The 19,220-nt window shown below is 41.3% G+C and overlaps 1 protein-coding gene across 3 annotated transcripts in view; it reads left to right on the plus strand.

The window, feature by feature from the left end:
• jagn1a (jagunal homolog 1a) overlaps positions 1–18,770 on the plus strand; it is a 45,792-nt gene extending 27,022 nt beyond the window's left edge. Inside the window, exons 1-3 of one of the 3 annotated variants that reach the window (XM_043701139.2) lie at positions 7,226–7,348; positions 8,639–8,749; positions 16,738–18,770. In XM_043701139.2, the coding sequence (XP_043557074.2) occupies positions 8,661–8,749; positions 16,738–17,200 (552 nt within the window). In that variant the 5' untranslated portion in view covers positions 7,226–7,348; positions 8,639–8,660 and the 3' untranslated portion in view covers positions 17,201–18,770. Of the gene's footprint in view, positions 1–7,225; positions 7,349–8,638; positions 8,750–9,654; positions 9,715–16,737 lie in introns of those variants that run through there. The other 2 variants (XM_043701140.2, XM_087992630.1) reach the window with 2 other exon arrangements.
• The last annotated feature ends 450 nt before the right edge of the window (positions 18,771–19,220 follow it).

Consider the following 19,220-nt stretch of genomic DNA (forward strand, 5'->3'; position numbering starts at 1 on the left):
AACCATATTTACCGGTCACTTCTTGTTCTGTTTTATACTAAGTTCACTGCTCTCTTCTTCTGTTCTGCTTATCAGTTCATCGTTCTCCTCTCATGCTGCTGTATGCCCATCTTCATTGCTTATTTCTTGCATTGCTTTATACCAAATTCACCATTGTCCTCTTGCACTGTTCTATTCTTGATTCACCACTCTTCTCTCACACTACACAATACCAAGTTCATCACTCTCTGTTGCTTTCTATCAATTTCACCATTCTCCCACGCACTGATTTATATGGGTTCACCTCTCTTTTCTTGCATTGCTTTATACACATTCATTGCTCTCCCCCTCTCATGCAGCTCACTGCTGTCATATGCTGCTTTGTATTGGGTTCACCACTCACTCTCTCACACTTTATAATAAGTTCACTGCTCTCCTTTTACATGGTGTATTACTGTTTTAAGTACTCTTCTCTCAAACTGCTTTCTTCCAAGTTCATTGCTTACCTCGCACATGGTTTCATACTGGTTTCACCACTCTCCTATCATGCTGCTGTATATCCACATTCACCATGCCCCTCTCGGGTTGTTTTATACAAAATTACCTGCTCTCCTCTTGTGCTGCTTTTTACCAAGGTCACCACTCTCTTCATGCTTTTTTATACCAAGTTGAATGCTCTTTCTTAAGCTGCTAGTTACAGGCCACTTGTTTATTTACAAATTGTGGTGTGATTTGATCTCTCAACATATGCTAGATCATTAAAATAGCCATTAACTGCTTTACACAAAGATCCTCGGTATCCTTACCATTGCTTTTTAATTGAAATTACCATAATCCTGTTGCATTGCGTTTACTGGGTTCACCACTCTTCTCTCAAGCTCCTTTATACCAAGTTCACCGTGCTCTTGCACTGCTGTGAGCCAATTTCACTGCTCTCTTCACACTATTTTATAATGAGTTCACTGCTCTCTCCACATTGCATAATTGCATCACACTGCTGAAGAAGAGCTTCTGCTCAAAACGTCGGCACTCCTGCTCCTCAGATGCTGCCTGACTGGTTGTGCTTTTCCAGCACCACACATTTTGACATTGCATAATATCAAGTTTACAATCCTCTTCTTGCTCTGTCTTATACCAACGCGGGCATTTCTTCATACCGAGTCCCCCACTGACCTTTTGCCTAGTTCATCTTTCAATGCAAGCACTGCTTTATACCAAGTCCACCACGTACCTCTCATTACTGACTTATACTATGGTCATTTTCTCACACAGATTTATACAAAGTTCATCATCTCACTTGCCACATTGAGTTCTTTGTCGTCCTCATAGAATATTTTACCAAGTTCACTGCTTTCCTCTCACACTACCTTATACAAGTTCACCGCTATCCACTTGTGCAGCTTCTACACCTGTGTTCATTGTTCTTCTAACGTGCTTTATACCAAGTAAACCAATGACCTCTCTTGCCATTTTATATAGAGTTCACTAGCTTTCTTATGCAATCGTTTATACCGGGTTTATCATTATCCTCTCATGTTGCTCTACAGAAGCCTTTGTATCCCTCTCCAAAGGAATGTCCCTGATTGTCTAAACCAGTAAATTGAACCAGTTGGGAGGAAAATTAGCAGAGATCACACAGGCCTCCGTCTATGATCCACACATACAGATTAGCTGATGGTTAGAAGTATTGTCAGTATAAAGTCATTATAGTTCTACTGGGTCATAGGGCTACTGTCTTATTAGAGAGGGATGACTGGTGGCAGTTTAACTGTACGGCAGCCACACCTCAAATGAGGGGAGATCCTGAGAAAGTAAGCTCTTCAAGTCAGGTCTGTGAGCCAGTGAGGAAATTGAGCTTACACTGTGGGCACCACACTGTATTGCAAATCAGCCATCCAACCACTGAGCTTACCAACCCCCATAGGTCTTGAAAGATCTTAAACAATTCATGGATAAACACTGAGATCACTGCAGTTTTAGAATAAGGTCTGCAGAGGAGACAACATTAGAAGGCAGTTTAGCAGAGAGATAGAAATGATGTTGATGTTAAAAGGAACTTTTGGTTATTGATAATGAGCCATTCTATTAACTATTATGGTTAAGCCAGATTGGTTGACTAGAATCAAATTTAACATATAAAATGATAAAAATACTGTAGGAAGTGTAAAGACAGACAGTATTGTCCCGACTCAGGCGACTGACTGTGTGGAGTTTGCACATTCTCCCCGTGTCTGCGTGGGTTTCCTCCGGGTGCTCCGGTTTCCTCCCACAGTCCAAAGATGTGCGGGTCAGGTGAATTGGCCATGCTAAATTGCCCGTAGTGTTAGGTTAAAGGGGTAAAGGTAGGGGTATGGGTGGGTTGCGCTTCGGCGGGTCAGTGTGGACTTGTTGGGCCGAAGGGCCTGTTTCCACACTGTAAGTAATCTAAATCTAATCTAAATCTAAATCTAAATCTAAATATTTCGTGATTTCATTAACATAAGTGCATAATGAAGAAGTGTTGACATAGCAAACAACAGAAGTGACGTACTGATGATGATGAGGGAGGGATTTCATTCAAGACTGGAGGGTGATGGGAGTCAGTTTGAGGGTACACAAGGAAATCAAGTAACAATTGATATACTGACCAGCAGATTTACTTATTTTCACAAGATGTTGCCAAACAATTACAATAATTATTAACAGCTTTATACAGAGTTCTCCAGTCTCCTCACCCACTATTCTACATGGAAATCACCACTGTCCTCAAACACTGCTTTTTACCGAATTTTATTCCTCATTTATCACACTACTTTATACTGAAATCACTGCTCCCATTATGCACTGCCTTTTATCAAGGTTCACCACTCTCTTCTCATGCTGCCTTCTGTCGAGTTCAGGGCTCCCTCTACTCTGCCTTATACCAGGTTCACCATTCTGATCACACGCTGCCTTATACATGACTCACAGCTCTCCCTTTATGCTGATTTATACCAAGTGCACCACTCTTCTCACGCTACTATATATAAAGTGCACCACTCTCTTCTTGTGCTGCTTTATACCAAGTTCACCAAATATCTTTTTTGCTATTTTATTTTGAGTTCATTATTGCCACCAAGTTCACCACTCTCCTCACATGCACAGATTCAATCAATAAGCACATCGATCTGGACCCAATATACCGGCCACTTCAACGGACAGCTGGGACTGACAACCGGAAGCGACAGATTCAAACCGCTACAAATGCCGGAGGAAAGATCACAGAAGCGCTTCACAGGAGGCTCCCAAGCACTGAGGATATCACCTAGACAGGGGACGAAACGTCTGCAACACAAATTCCCAGCTCGGCAAACAGAACGACAACAACGAGCACCCGAGCTACAAATCTTCTCACAAACTCTGAAAATGTCTCCTGCTCTGGATACAAGTTTGCTCGCTGAGCCAGAAGCTTCTTCCAGCTCCGCGAGCAAACTTACATCCAGAACCTTAAACTGAGCTACAAATCTTCTCAAAACTCCTTGTCTCCTGCCTTGTACAGAATTCACTGCTCTCTTCTCACATTGCTTTTTAGTGAGTTCACCACTCTCCACTCACGCTGCTTTATATTAGGTTCATTGGTCTCCTTTCATGCTTCTTGGTATACAAATTCACTGCATTCTTTTAGGACTGCCTAATGTACTCCCCACATTCCTTGGTTTGCAAGTTCACCACAGGACCACTGCTGTATACCTGTGTTCATCGCTCTTCTCACATGTTTTAAACCAAGTTTATTGTTCTCCTCTCACACTGCTTTTTGCTGGTTTCACTAGTCTGCTCTTTCTGCTCTATAACAAGTTCACTGCTCTCCTCATGTGTTCCTTAAAACCAAGTTCAGGGCTCCCACGCTGCCTTATACGAAATTCACTGCTGTCATTTTATGCCACATCATACAGCCCAATGTTCTTCGTGCTCTTATATGGAGTTCTCCATCTCCTCTTGTGCTATTTCATATTGACATCATTGCTCTATTCTAGCACTGCATTATACTGACATCACTGCTCATTTTCATTGAAATCAGCATTTTCCTCTCGCACTGCTTTTTACAGACTTCATGGTGCATCTCACACACTGCTTTATACAGAGTTCCACACCTCTTCTCTTGTTGCTTTAGTGGCATTATTGCGAGATTACTAATCTGGAGACCCAGGCTAATGTTCTGGGGACCCACACTCTAACCCCACCATGGCAAATGGTAGAACTTGAATTCAATAACAATATGGAATTAAAAGTCTAATGATGACCATGAAACCGTTGCCAAAAAAGAAATTGGTTGACTGATATCCTTTAGGAAAGGAAACTGCCATTCTTACTTGGGCCTGGTGTAGTCTACATATGACTCGAGAACACGAAGCAATGTAGTTGACTCTGAACTAACCTCTGGGCAATTAGGGATGGGCAATGGATGCGAGCCAGGGATACCCACATCCTGAGAATGAATATATTAAAAAGACAAGATCACAACTATTCTCTTATGCTGATTTTTACTGTTGAGTGCTCTCCTCACATGCTCCTTTATACCAATTTCGCGCACCGCCTTATACCACACTTCTCACGCTGCTTCATAACGTGTGCACTGCCCCCTCTTTCACCACTCTCTACACGGAATCCTTCATAGAGTTCATTCTACTGTCATTGCTTTACCAATGCTCAAGTACTGTTTTTTACCGAATTCACCACTCTCCTTTAGCTGTGCTGCATAGAGTTCACCTCTCTGCTCTGTATTGCGTTTACCACTGTATCCTCATAATTCGACCAATTACAAAAATGCAGTTTTAAACCGAGTTCACCGTTCTCCACTTGCGCTGCTTCACACAGAATTGACCACTTCTCTTTTGCTTCTTCATGCCGCATTTGTCATTTTGTTCTCACTGCTCCGTACCGAGGCCACTGTTCACCTCTCTCCCATTGCTGCATATTGCATCTTTCCCTGCCACCGCAGGAATTGCAAAACCTGCGCCCACACCTCCATCCAAGGCCCTAAAGGAGCCTTCCACATCCATCAAAGTTTTACCTGCACATCCACCAATATAATTTATTGTAACCGTTGCTCCCGATGCGGTCTCCTCTACATTGGGGAGACTGGACGCCTTCTAGCAGAGCACTTTAGGGAACATCTCTGGGACACCCGCACCAATCAACCACACCACCCTGTGGCCCAACATTTCAACTCCCCCTCCCACTCTGCCGAGGACATGGAGGTCCTGGGCCTCCTTCACCGCCGCTCACTCACCACCAGACGCCTGGAGGAAGAACGCCTCATCTTCCGCCTCAGAATACTTCAACCCCAGGGCATCAATGTGGACTTCAATAGTTTCCTCATTTCCCCTTCCCCCACCTCACCCCAGTTCCAAACTTCCAGCTCAGCACTGTCCCCATGACTTGTCCTACCTGCCCATCTTTTTTTCCATCTATACACTCCACCCTCCCCCGACCTATCACCTTCATCCCCTCCCCCACTCACCTATTGTACTCTATGCTACTTTCACCCCACCCCACCCTCCTCTCACTTATGTCTCCACCCTTCAGGGTCTCTGCTTGTATTCCTGATGAAGGGCTTTTGCCCGAACCATCGATTTTATTGCTCCTTGGATGCTGCCTGAACTGCTGTGCTCTTCCATCACCAGTAATCCAGAATGCATATTGTATACATCAATCTCGTCATATGTTATTTTATACTGCACTCACCACTCTCTTCTTGAGATGCTTCCTATTGGTTTCACTGCTTTACTGTATACACTCTACATTATAGGAAGAGGTGGGTACTGTAGATACTGGAGATTAGAGTGGTGCTGGAAAAGCACAGCAGGTTAGGTGTTCCTGATTTTCTTGCTCCTCGGATGCTGTCTGATTTGCTGTGCTTTTCCAGCACCACTCTGATCTTGACTCCTCTACATTATACCAAGTTCGTCGTTCTTCTCTTGTGCCACTTAATGACAAGTAAACCATTCTCTTCGATCGCTGTTTCATACCCAATTCACCTCTCTCCTATAGCACAGAAGTACTAAATTCGCTGGCCCCCTGCCTCGCTATATTATAGCAAATTCACCACTTTAATCCTGCTTTAACCAGGGTCACCATCCTCGATGCGTGCAGTTTTCTATCAAATTCACTTTTCTCATTGTGCACTCCTTTATATCAAGATCAATGACATTACTGGTGCATTGCTTCATAGCATGTGCATTGATCTCCTTTCCTGGTCCTCCTGGTAATTGATGTTGTTAGCAGTTGTCTCTCTTAAGGTGCCATATTTCTTCCTTAAAATCTACCATCTTTACCACTCTCAAACAAAACTCCCTTAGCTGCAGCGCCATTGTAATCTACTACGCTCTACTAACCTAACTTCATTTTCTTCTTTGAAGTCCTTGAATGTGTTGTTCACTTTCCAAACTTGTATCTATCTTTCCACTAACAACTTGCTCAAGCATGTTCAATTAGATTTCTACCTCTTCCATACCACCAAAACAGCGCTTATTAAAGTCTGAAATTATACTTATATTGGAAGTGTGTCGAAAGAAGAGAACCTTTTTATCCGTTCTTGTCAATCTGAATGCAGCCTTTGACACAGCTGACCCGTCATCCTTCTCCACTGCCTCTCCATCGTCAACCGGCTGGAAGGGATTGCCCATGCCTGGTTCCACTCTTTACCACGTAATCGCGAGATTAAAATTTACAACTTTTAACAGTTGCCCGGGAGAATCGCATTTTTGGTGAGTATGTGTCACAGAAATAGAATAAAAACCATCATATATATTTGGAAGATGAGATTATAAACAGAAAGTGCTGCAAATACTCGGCCGGGTCACTTTCTGTTTTTATTTGAAAGCCGAAGCCTTCGGTAACTGGTGGAACAGGACAATTCAGCCTGCAACCTCTTGAACTCCGCGATAAAAGCAGAAAATGCTGAAGAATCTCAGCCTTTGCGAAGGGAGTTTGACATAAATCTCCTTCAGGACGAAGCACCCAGATTTCCTGACTTCCAGCTTAAATGAACAATGTTAGGGTACGCTGGAAGGTGCTATTTGATTTACACTCCAGTCATGGTAACTACATCAACAAGGTCCACCGCCAGAGCTAACGGCCAAGGGGCACAGCACGCAGCGAACACGGGAAAACACACCACTCGCGCAGCTCCCGCCCGAACTGATGCGCTTGTGAGATTCACCAATCAGAACCTTGTGCCGGTGTCACGTGGCGTTTACGGGCGAGTGGCGGTGTCGCGGTGCATGATGGGAGCGGTTGCTCGCGCTGAGTCAGTTCATTGGCGGCGCGAGCGGGATTGGAGCAGGTTCGGGTTGTGTGTCGGCGGCCTGGTAATCAATTACCGGGCGGGGGAGGAGAATCCACCGAGAGGGTATGTAAGGATCGATAATCACGGAGGGGCGAGGGAAGTCATCACCGGAGGACACAAATAAGGATCGAATAATCATTAAGGGGGAGAGTAAACAGCGGGGAACGAACGACCCAGGGAGGGCGAGGATAACCCTGGGGAGAAGGAAGAGGATCGACCCGGCGAGATGAGGATCCACGGGAGGGAGAAAGCAAATCACGCGGGGGAGGGGGAGAAATCACGGGGAGGGGGAGAGGTTAGTGAGGTAGGAATAGCGCCTGACAAGCGTGGGGGCTGAGCGAGAGGGAGGAAGGCTGGTGGAAAGAGTTTTAGGTCTGAGGAGACGGGATATTGAGGTGATTGAATTGCGGTTGCATGTGGATGGTTCGGTTTGTGAAGTATAACGGGGGTGTGTGCAGGGAGTGAGTGAGTGGGTGGATGTTGCAGCACAAAATCATAGAATCCTCTTCAAAAGCAGAAGTTACTGGAAAAGCTCAGTCAGTCTGGTAACATCTTTGCAGAGAAATCAGAGTTAGCGTTTTGGGTCTGGCTATCCTTCCTCAGGACTGGAAGCAGGCCATTGGGCCCATTGAGTTCACACTGACCCTCTGAAGACCAAACCTAATTTATGGCCCTGCATTTCCAATGGCTAATCCTCCTAACCTACACATCCCTGGATACTGTGGGCAATTCAGCATGGCGAATATGCCTAAGTTGCACATCCTTGGACTAGCACCTGGAGCAAACCCACGGAGCTGGGGCGAATGTGCAAACTTCAAACACAATTGCCCGAGGCTGGAATCAAACCTGGGTCCATGGTGCTGTGACGCAGCTAAGCTAAATACTGAGCCATCGCGCAGGCCAGTTTGTTGTTGCTGGCTATCCAAAAAAGCTACCCCATTGACTCTACTTTCTCGCTCTTCCCTGTGCCCTTGTAATTGTTATTATTTAGGTAATGATCATATTTCCTTTTGAAAGTTACCAATGAGCCTATTCCACTCCATCCTTTTGGATATTGCTTTTCAAATCATTGTGATACATTACCATTATCGTTGATCTTCAGAATATCAAATCTGCCACTGGGAACAATTTCTCTTCAGTTGTCATAATAATAATTATCCTTGATTTTGACCATCTTAATCAAATCCTCTTCTAATTTTCTCTGTATGAGGGAATATGAATGATATTCTCAGTGAAGAAAAGGGAATTTTATTTCCAGACAAACTGAAGTTTTGTTTGAGATGGAGTAACTCAAAACTTTCTGGGTGGCTTTAACCTATTAGGTCACCTGCTAAATGTTGTCATTTGTCATAGGTTTGGAAGCTGATTGGTCACCATGGCATCCCGTGCAGGTCCACGTGCAGCAGGAACAGATGGCAGTGACTTCCAACATAGAGAGAAAGTGGCTTCACATTATCAGATGAGGTATTAGTTTTATGAATCGTATTATGCAGAACAGCTCAAAATTTTGCCATGTACTTAAAAGGCCAAATGTTATGAATGCTGGAAATCTAAAATAAAAGCAAGATATCAGGCAGCATCAATGGAGAGAAACCACATTTCAGCTTAATGATATTTCAGCTTAATAATCTCAATATTTAGATTATTCAAGGTTTACAGTTTGTAAGCAAGCAAATGCCAGCACAAGAAGGAGGAATGGATGGGGGGGCGTTGGTGGTGGGGAAGGCATGTTGGTGAAGGGTTGAAGAGTAAGACTCATTAAATGACAGTTGAGATGATGGTGCAGGGAGATAGTAAAGTGACACATAAAGAAATAGTGAGTTTAGTGGAATTATGAATAGGAAAGACAGAACCATTGTTGGCACTTGCTTTAGAGAAAATAATTGTAATCTGAAGTCATTGAACTTAATTTTTGTCAGCATACATTGAGTTTCAGTGCTTGGCCAGGAGAATTAAAATAGCTGCTGAAAGGTCAGGGTCAGGCTTATGAACTGAAATCAATATTCTGTATAACTGTTGTAAAGGAGGACTGAGTAGAGTACAGGTTGTTCTGAGGTAATCCAGGAGCCTTGACGCTGGGTCTTTACCACACTGGAGAATTTGCCAAGGTTTGCCAAAGGAGGGTCAGCGCACAAATTCTTAAATGACACCAGAGGCATTTACTCCTTTGTAGGGGTTGATGCATCTACATTCTTCTGCCTCCCCCACCCAACTGTGAACATGAAATATTTGTACCAAAAGGTCTAAAAATAGGACCTGAATTATTCGAGACAGAAAAAATGTACTTAGGGAAAATGAATGTGAATGCACTTTGAGCACATGGACACCATAACCTTGCATAATAGACTAGAGTTTGATCTATGTTTTAGGTGCTGGATCAGATTGTCACACTGGGAGGCTCAGCCCGTTTTTATTAATTGAAAAGAGAGGTAAATCAATCTTTTACCTGGAAGGAATGTTTAAGATAAACAGAAAATGCTGGAGAAATGCAACACATTTGGCAGCATCTATGGAACTACTCTTGTTCTCACCATTACCTCCATAGCCCTCTAATTTTATCACTTTCAAATATACATCCAGCTCTCTTTTGAAATCTTCTATGGAATCAGCCTCCACCACTCTCCCAAGCAGCTCATTCCAAATCCTGACAACTCCCAGTTCAGGTGTTTCTTCTTAACTCACTTAGAGTCATAGAGATGTACAGCATGGAAACAGACCCTTCGGTCCAACCCGTCCATGTCGACCAGATATCCCAACCCAATCTAGTCCCACCTGCCAGCACCTGGCCTATGTCCCTCCAAACCCTTCCTGTTCATATACCCATCCAAATGCCTCTTAAATGTTGCAATTGTACCAGCCTCCACACATCCTCTGGTAGCTCATTCTATACATGTACTATCCTCTGCGTGAAAAAGTTGCCCCTTCGGTCTCTCTTATATCTTTCCCCTCTCACCCTAAACCTATGCCCTCTCTCTGGACTCCCTGACTATAGGGAAAAGACTTTGTCTATTTATCCTATCCATGCCCCTCATAATTTTGGAAACCTCTATAAGGCCACCCCTCAGCCTCCGACACTCCAGGGAAAACAGCCCCAGCCTGTTCAGCCTCTCCCTGTAGCACAGATCCTCCAACCCTGGCAACATCCTTGTAAATCTTTTCTGAACCCTTTCAAGTTTCACAACATCTTTCCGATAGGAAGGAGACCAGAATTGCATGCAATATTCCAACAGTGGCCTAACCAATGTCCTGTGCAGCCGCAACATGACCTCCCAATTCCTGTACTCAATACTCTGACCAATAAAGGAACGCATACCAAACACCACCTTCACTATCCTATCTACCTGCGACTCCACTTTCAAGGAGCTATGAACCTGCACTGAAAGGTCTCTTTGTTCAGCAACACTCCCGAGGACCTTACCATTAAGAGTATACGTCCTGCTAAGATTTGCTTTCCCAAAATGCAGCATCTCGCATTTATCTGAATTAAACTCCATTTGCCACTTCTCAGCCCATTGGCCCATCTGGCCCAGATCCTGTTGTAATCTTAGGTAACCCTCTTTGCTGTCCACTACACCTCCAATTTTGGTGTCATCTGCAAACTTACTAACTGTACTTCTGATGCTCGTATCCAAATCATTTATGTAAATGACAAAAAGTAGAGGGCCCAGCACCGATCCTTGTGACACTCCACTGGTCACAGGCCTCTGAAAAACAACCCTCCACCACCACCCTCTGTCTTCTATCTTTGAGCCAGTTCTGTATCCAAATGGCTAGTTCTCCCTGTATTCCATGAGATCTAACCTTGCTAATCAGTCTTCCATGGGGAACCTTGTCGAACGCCTTACTGAAGTCCATATAGATCACATCTACTGCTCTGCCCTCATCAATCTTTAGAAGCCCTCTTGCTGACAATTTTGAAATTGTCACCTCTAGTTACTGACATAGCAACTAATGGAAACAACTTTATAAATACGTTATTAAGGTCAACTCTTAATCTTCTTACTCTAACGAAAATAAGCCCGATTTCTCTATTCTTTCCTTGTATCTAATATTCCTCGTTCCTGCTATCATTCTAGTAAATCTCCTTTGTACTCTCTTCAGGACTTTGATATCCTTCCTTATATGAGGTGCCCAGAACTGAACATAATACTCCAAATGTGGTCTTACCAATGTTTGTAGTGGTGTAGAATCACTTCCTTGCTTTTATACTCTAAGCCTTTATTTATAAATGCAAGCAACCTATAAGCCTTCTTAACAACTGTTTCCATTTGCCTAGCATCCTTCAGAGAATTATGCAGTTGAACCCTGAGGTCCCTCTGCTCCTGTACTCCCCTCAAAGGCTATATCATTGAACCTGTACTGTCTGTCCATATTTCTTGCATTACCCTTATATTTCTCTGCATTGACTTTCATTTGCCAGGTGTCTGTCCATTTGGTCAATGTATCAGTATCCCTCTGAAGTCACTTTGTGGCAATGTCACAATTTACTAATCTCCCTAGTTTAATATCATCTACCAATTTAGAGATTTTTCCCTCAGCATCCATCTCCAAATCATTTATATAAATCAGGAAAAGCAAGAATCCCAACATTGATGGCCCGGGAATGTGTCTTCCAACTCGTTTCTCATCAGAAATGCCCATTTATACCTACCCTCTGTTTCCTTTTAGCCAACATTTAATCCATGTTTCCAAGGGCCCATAAATCCGAAACATTTCTAACTCACTAACCAACTTTCCATGTGACACCGTATCAAATGCTTTCTGAATGTCCAAAAATGCAACATTCACAGCATTACAGTCATCCATTGCCCGCGTCACCTTGCCAAAGAACTCTATTCAATCTGTCAGACATACCTGCCATTGGCAAAGCTGTGTTGACTGTCGAATATTTACTTATTTTTCTCTAGGTGTGTGTATTTATCTTATCTCGTATTATGGCCTCATTGATTTTCCCACTATTGATGTCACGCTGGCAGGTCTGTCACTTCCTGGGTTGGCCTTTGCCCTTTTTGTAAACAGTGGTGTCACATTTGCAATCCTGCAAGCCCTTGGGACTCTAGGGGGATATGATATTGTGACAGTAACAGAAACATAAGAATGACCCATTTATTTCTCCTGCCTGTTGAACAATTCTTAATTCATTTCTGTACACAACATTTGCTTTAATTTTTGCCAAGCAATCTTCTTTGGAGCTCTTCAAACAAAAGTTTTCCAGAAATGCAAGTGTACTATGTTGGCCTGTACCCATTTATCAGTTCTGTTAGTTACATCTTCATAAAATACAATTTCCTGTTCACAACTCTATGCTTGAACAGTATTATCCAAATGTCCATTTATCAGAGACTTAATAGATTCTAGCATTATTCCTACTAATGATGCAAAGCTAACAGTATAATCATTTAGCTTCGCTGTCATTCCTCTTCCCATTACAAATTCTCCTGATCCTGCCTGTAATGGACTCCAATTTGTCTTAGCTAAACATTTCCTTTTTAAGAACTAATAGTTTTACAGATTTTGTTAATGGTTTTTTTGCTAGTTTACATTTAATGTCTGTTCTTCTTTATCAGTCTTGGCTATCCTTTGCTGTATTCTAAAATCTTCCAAATTCCACTCCACAATTTCATGGAAGTTTTTAGGGTCTTTTTATTTAATTCTTGTATACTGGACTGCTTAATGGCATTTGTCAGTCATATTGTCTGATGCTGTTTTTGTGGCTTGAATGAACTTACAGTTGCTGTAAACTATATATATATCAGTTCTTCAGATTATCCCATTGTCTATGTACCATCATATCTTATAACATATTTTTTCAATCTACCTGTGCCAATTTGTTCCTCATACCTTCACAGAATCATAGAAAATTTACAGTACAGAAGGAGGCCATTCAGTCCATTGTGCCTTTGCTTCAGTGATCCTTTTACCCTGCTTGTTCTTTCTGGGTCCCACTCTATCCTTCACTAATATTTCATTATTAAAATATTCAAAGAACAGTTTATTTGTTTTCACACAGCCTGCCATCCTTTCCTCATACTTCAGCTTATCCTTCCTTATTCCAGTCTTTGCCTGTTTCCTGTATTTGAGACACTCTTCCTGATTTTTATTGCTATTATTATTATTTTTTTTCTAGTTTGCATCATTTGCCCCATTTTTCTTCCATATTTTCTCATCAATATCCTTAGTCATCCAGGACACTAACTTTGGATACCCCGTATTTATTTCTAGTGGGTATATACCTAGTTTGCATCCTTTTCATCTCTCTTGAAATTCTCCCATTTTTCATCCAGTGTTTTACCCATCAAAATATCCCACACTATCTTTTTCCAGTCTTCCTTTAGGGTAACTATCATATCCCTATTTGTCCTCAGATTTCCGTAATCTGCCTACAAATGCTTTCCTGTACTTCCTCATTCAAGGGCTATGATACTATCTTTGACCAAGACTACTACGCCATGTTTTCTTTTTAACGTACATTGTTTGTACTAAAAACTTTAAAATCCTTCTATATGAAGTATCCAGTCCTGCTCTAGCTTGAACCGTGTTTCTGTTAATGCCACAATGTCATATCCCCCTACACCAATTTCTGTTTTCCCAATTTTGTTCACTATATTACCTGTATTTACATACATACAATTTAACCCTGCCCTTATCTTTTTCATGCCCATTGGGAGGTAACTATTTGTTTGTTCACTGTCAACTCTCCATTCTTCCCTCATTTTGTTTTCCCTGTTCCCCACCTTCTGTCTTTAGCCATCAATGGTACTTCTAAAACTAGGCTTGTTAGTCAACCTACCTTCACCTTACAAGTTTATACTCCAATACACACTTTTCTCAAAGCAGCATATTCATTCTATTTCAGCTCTAATGAGCCCCATCTCTTCTGAACAATTTTCTTCTTTTCCAAAAGCAGTCCCAGTATCCCAAAAGTCTAAACCACTCCCTCTATACCATCTCATTTACCTCCTTGATATGCATTTGCCTAAATGGTGCACCTCATGGCGCAAGTAGTATATCTAAGATTACTAACTTGATGTTGAAACACTCCTATGTTTCAACCTTACTGCTTAACTCCTGAAACTGATCCTGCAAGTTCTTAAGCTACCTCCCTTGGCCATTGGTCCCCAAATGAACTCCAACCACTGGTGGTTTGCCCTCCCTCTCCACAACTTAAACTAGCCATTCTGTTATGTGCCGAACCCTTGCACCTTGGAGGTAACGGCGGACTCTCAATCTTGGCTGCAAACTTGACTGTGCATCCCTCAAACTATTTTGTCATCCGCTGTTACCCCCTTTCTAATCTGCCTACTAGCTTTTCTTACCCAGAGTAGTCTCTGGCACTATGGTACTATGATTTTCCCTCTAATCATCCATCCTGGACTCAGTCGTGTTGCTTACTAAATAGGATCTAAAATTTCATATCTGTTCAACAGCTTCAAGGAATTTCTGGACCTCCTGTCTCTTAGCCTTTAATCAAATAGTCAACCACTCTCCTGCCAGCTCTGCACTCCTTCTTGACTGCCTATCATGATATGAAGTGACCATCCTCTCATACGACTGGCCCAGAAATCTTTCACCTTCTTTTATGCTATGCAGCAAAGAAAGTCGCTGCTTTAAATCAGCTACGTGTTGTTCAAGGACTGCAACCCTCTGGCACTACTTACAGAAGTGACAATCCTGGCTGTCTTGTGGATTCTTAAATGTCATACACATCTTGTGCTTTCCCAGAATCCCTGCCATAATTTACTGGTCATAATGAGGCACATTCCTGAGGCTCTGCTGTTTCTCGGCCACAACCAAATTTTCTAGCAGATCCTCTCTCTCTTTGTTTGGTTTGAGGAGGAAAAACTAAACTAATGTAATGTTGTGCTTCACCGTTCTTTGACATTGAGTCCTTTGTAGTCCCCTTCTCAATTGTGATGAGCAAACTGACTTCTCACTATCGCCCTCTCATGGATGTTCTTCCTCCTTTTGAGCCCTGGATCCTCCGTAATGAGTAAACTGCCTTTTCGCAGAATCCTCTATAGCCATGTCTCATTACTGCCCTCTGTTGGATGCTCGTCCCCCTGTTGAGCACAGAGTCCTCTGTGATCACCTTCTCAATTGCGGTGAATTCTCAGTCCTCCTCAATCACGTCTCATTATTGTCCTCTGATATAAATTATTTTCTTCAACTTTACCACCCTGGCTTCAATCATTTTTGAAATTAATGTCAATTTCTATCATATTATGCTTACTGATCCCTAAAGATTCTTTTTTTCAAAGCCTCTTCTCTAATTGGTACCTCAATATACTGTTTTAGAAGACTTTCCCAAACAGTCGAGAAACTTATCCCCACAAAATTAGCACTCTTTAGGTTTACCCAATCTATGCGCAGGTAGCACTTTCCCATGATTAGTGTACTACCAATGCTATGTGCTTCTTCAAAATCCTAATCCCAAATGTACACCCTATTGTTATTTGATGGCCTATAAATACTCGTACCAGTATTCTGTCCCTTGCTGCTTCTTAGTTGCACCCAAATGCCAAATTTTGGTATTCCAATATGTGATTCACTCTTACTGATTCATCCCTTATTTATCTGTACACCACATCCTTTTCTGTTTTTTTTTCCCTGTCCTTTCTAAATATTGAATATCTGACTATTCATTTTCTAATTTTGGTCACTTTGTAGCCATGTTTACATAAGGGTAATTAGATTATATCTATTTACCTCTTTCTGTCAAATCATCTACACTATTGGGAATGCTGTATGCATTCAGATAGTGTCCTAAACCTAATTTTTCCGACATTATTTCATTTTAAGAGTGTAGTTGATGTTTGCCTTCAATTTATCTGCTTCTAGTTTCACTTGGCACATTATCTTCCTGTTTATCTGCTTTGATACACTCCACTTTGAGGCTCCCCTGCCAGACCCCTGACAAGCTAGTTAGGACGAGAAAGTTGGGAATTGTTATAATGCTATACAGTGTAAGAAGCATTAAGAATGTAAGTTGGAAAAGCCTAGACAATGGGAGAAAAATAGAGTTAGAGGGATAAAAAAACTATCTCAGTGACACAGGAACAAGTTGAAATGATGGCTCTTGTAAAGCAGTTCTGTTTGTCGATTTTTGGTCAGAAGGTAGAAGCAGGCTGCAGTTTTGTTTCAGATTTCCTGCATCCACCGGATGCATCCATATGTTTGACATATCTGGATCACATGCCCTTTGGAAATCCTACAGGCAAGTAACTTGAATAGTGACTCAAAAAGTCTCCATTTGCAAAGCAATGGCTCAAATTTTCAATCTATTATGTAATAAAAGTACTTTGAAGATAATTTATATCATAAAACTAAGAGTTCATTACATGGTAATGGCTATAGATTTTGCTAATAAGAAATAAAACATTTGTATATCGTTATCTTGAGTGCTTATTTATAGTGAAGAAATTAATTTAAAATGTTATTTTTTTCAATTCCAGTGTGACTTTGAAGTCTGAGATCAAGAAACTGATAATTGCTCACATGGTAATTTGGACATTGCTCACTCTTCAGGTTATTATCAGTCACATGAAATTGGTGTCGCATGACCTGATAGCTATGCCATACCAATGGGAATACCCCTACCTGCTGAGCATCATACCATCCATCTTCGGTTTTATGTCCTTTCCTCGTAACAACATCAGTTATCTTGTACTCTCCATGATTAGTGCAGGGCTGTTCTCCATTGCACCTCTAATTTATGGCACCATGGAGATGTTCCCCATGGCACAACAGCTCTATCGGTATGGCAAGGCCTACCGCTTCATCTTTGGCTTTTCTGCTGTAGCAGTCATGTACTTGGTCTTAGTTATTGCAGTGCAAGTTCATGGCTGGCAGATCTACTACAGCAAAAAATTACTGGACTCTTGGTTTACCTCTACACAGGAAAAGAAGAAGAAATAGTTGGCAGATGAAAGCATCCCTAAAATACTGAGCGCTGGTGAATGAACAATGACAATATAATGGGACTGCATCAGTCCTGTAAATATGATAGTCTAGTGCTTAGATTGTTTTGCGTATGCTGTTTTGTTATTACTACCATCTTTGTACCCTAGAGCATTTGTTTCACATAACAAAAGTGGCAGTTGGACATCTCCTCCAGGACGTTTGGTGCAAATGTTATTTCATACTGTGGATGTCAATGTGATGCTTCATACTCATTTAAGGATACAACACAGTTACTAAGCTGCTGGTGAAATGCAGAAAATTCAGAAAAGTTTCCACTGAATCTGATTTTTTTTTAAATCAAAGATTTGATTGTACTTCCTGTTGATATGCTGTAGTTTGTGATTTTAAATTAGGGTTTTTTTTTTTGTTTCATTAGCTGTGAAAAGCTGCTATCAGATTTTTTTGTTAACATCATTTAGCCTTGCTAACTAATTAAGCTTAAGTTGTGGGCTGGTAAATTGAACCATTACGTAGTATTGGGACTTGTGCTAAGCCTCAAGCAGACTGTATTTAAATATAATCATGATTGGATAGAATGTTGAGACCCATAAGATTTGTTCATTCCTTAAAGATTAAGTCAGCCTTTTCATATTTATCTTGAAATCATTCCAAATTAATTGAATTATTTAATTAAAAATACTTGTGTTAGCTCAACTAAAAAGAGTTAAAGTAGCTTTGTTAATAATTTTAGTAAAGACCAACATATAGCAGTACATTTAACCTTTTGCATATACTTTAGTTGTGTTATACAACTGTCTGCATTCTGGATATAGCTCCTGTGCATTTTGCAGTCAGTAATGTTGCGTGTAAACCCATCTCTATATATTTTGGATCTCATGATCTCAAGTGTAAAATTTATATGTATAGTTGTGGATGGGGTTTTTTGCACCCTCTTTATTTACAAGTCTTAATATGTGGCACAACTATAATATTGTTTGCCTTCAGAGAAATGCAGAGGTTGGCAGCACCTCTGCAATTATTTAATCATAACAGCATGCCTACTTAAGTGTCATCGTGCTGTATAAAAATGAACTTCATTCCATTGGCAAGTTGTAACCTTGCCTAACAAATTGAGTTAGATTCCTCCTCCATAATCAAACTTAAGGGAAGAATTTCTTCCTGTTTATTTGTGGAGGTGGAAAGGTATTTGACAGTAGAAATACACTGAGATGGAAGGCCTGATAATTGTGGGGAGCATGGGTTGCATTTTAGTTGCTACAGATTTGATTTTTTAAGTCTAGGGGCTTCGCATTTAGCTGTCAGAAAAATGAAAATGTTAGACATAGTTCATTCTATATTGAGTAAAGTTTGTATTTTATTTCCAAATGGGAGTCAATGAATTTAATTTTTATTCTGATTTTCACTATTTCATCTTGTGCTTGCCACCACGGCAGAAATTGGGTGCAATGCTTTATTCAGTGTTATGTGCTGGTGCAACATAATTTACTTGATCTTTGATGTAAATGGGATAAATTGATGCCAATGTGTGTATTTTGTGCTTTGTGAATAAAATTGAGTTAACATACATTTATCCTTGTAGACTTAATTTATCGATTTCTCTTCTACATCCTTTGCAAATCTTTAATTAGGTCAAGGATTACTGTTGATAAGCTCTGGTTATTAATATTCTTAGCAACATGATGTAAAGACAACAGTCTCTCCATCAACGTTAGCAAAACAAAGGAGCAGAAAGTGGAGTGGACAACATGCCCCTGTCTGCATCAATGGTGCTCAGGTGAAGATGGTTGAGAGCATCAAGTTCTTGGAGTAGTGATGGCCAACAATCTGTCCTGGTCCACCTGCATCCATGTGATGGTCAAGAAAGCACAACAATGTCTCTACTTCCTCAAGAGGCTAAGGAAATTTGGTATGTCTGTAAACACTCACTCCAATTCTTAGGACATTTTCTATGATGCATCTACATATGGATGTATCACAGCATGGTATGGCAACTGCCCTTCCCAAGACTGCAAGA

This window comes from Chiloscyllium plagiosum, unplaced genomic scaffold, assembly GCF_037043375.1.
Source record: "Chiloscyllium plagiosum isolate Xiang-an unplaced genomic scaffold, Cpla_swu_hap1 HiC_scaffold_12, whole genome shotgun sequence".
In the NCBI taxonomy this organism is placed as follows: Eukaryota; Metazoa; Chordata; class Chondrichthyes; order Orectolobiformes; family Hemiscylliidae; genus Chiloscyllium; species Chiloscyllium plagiosum.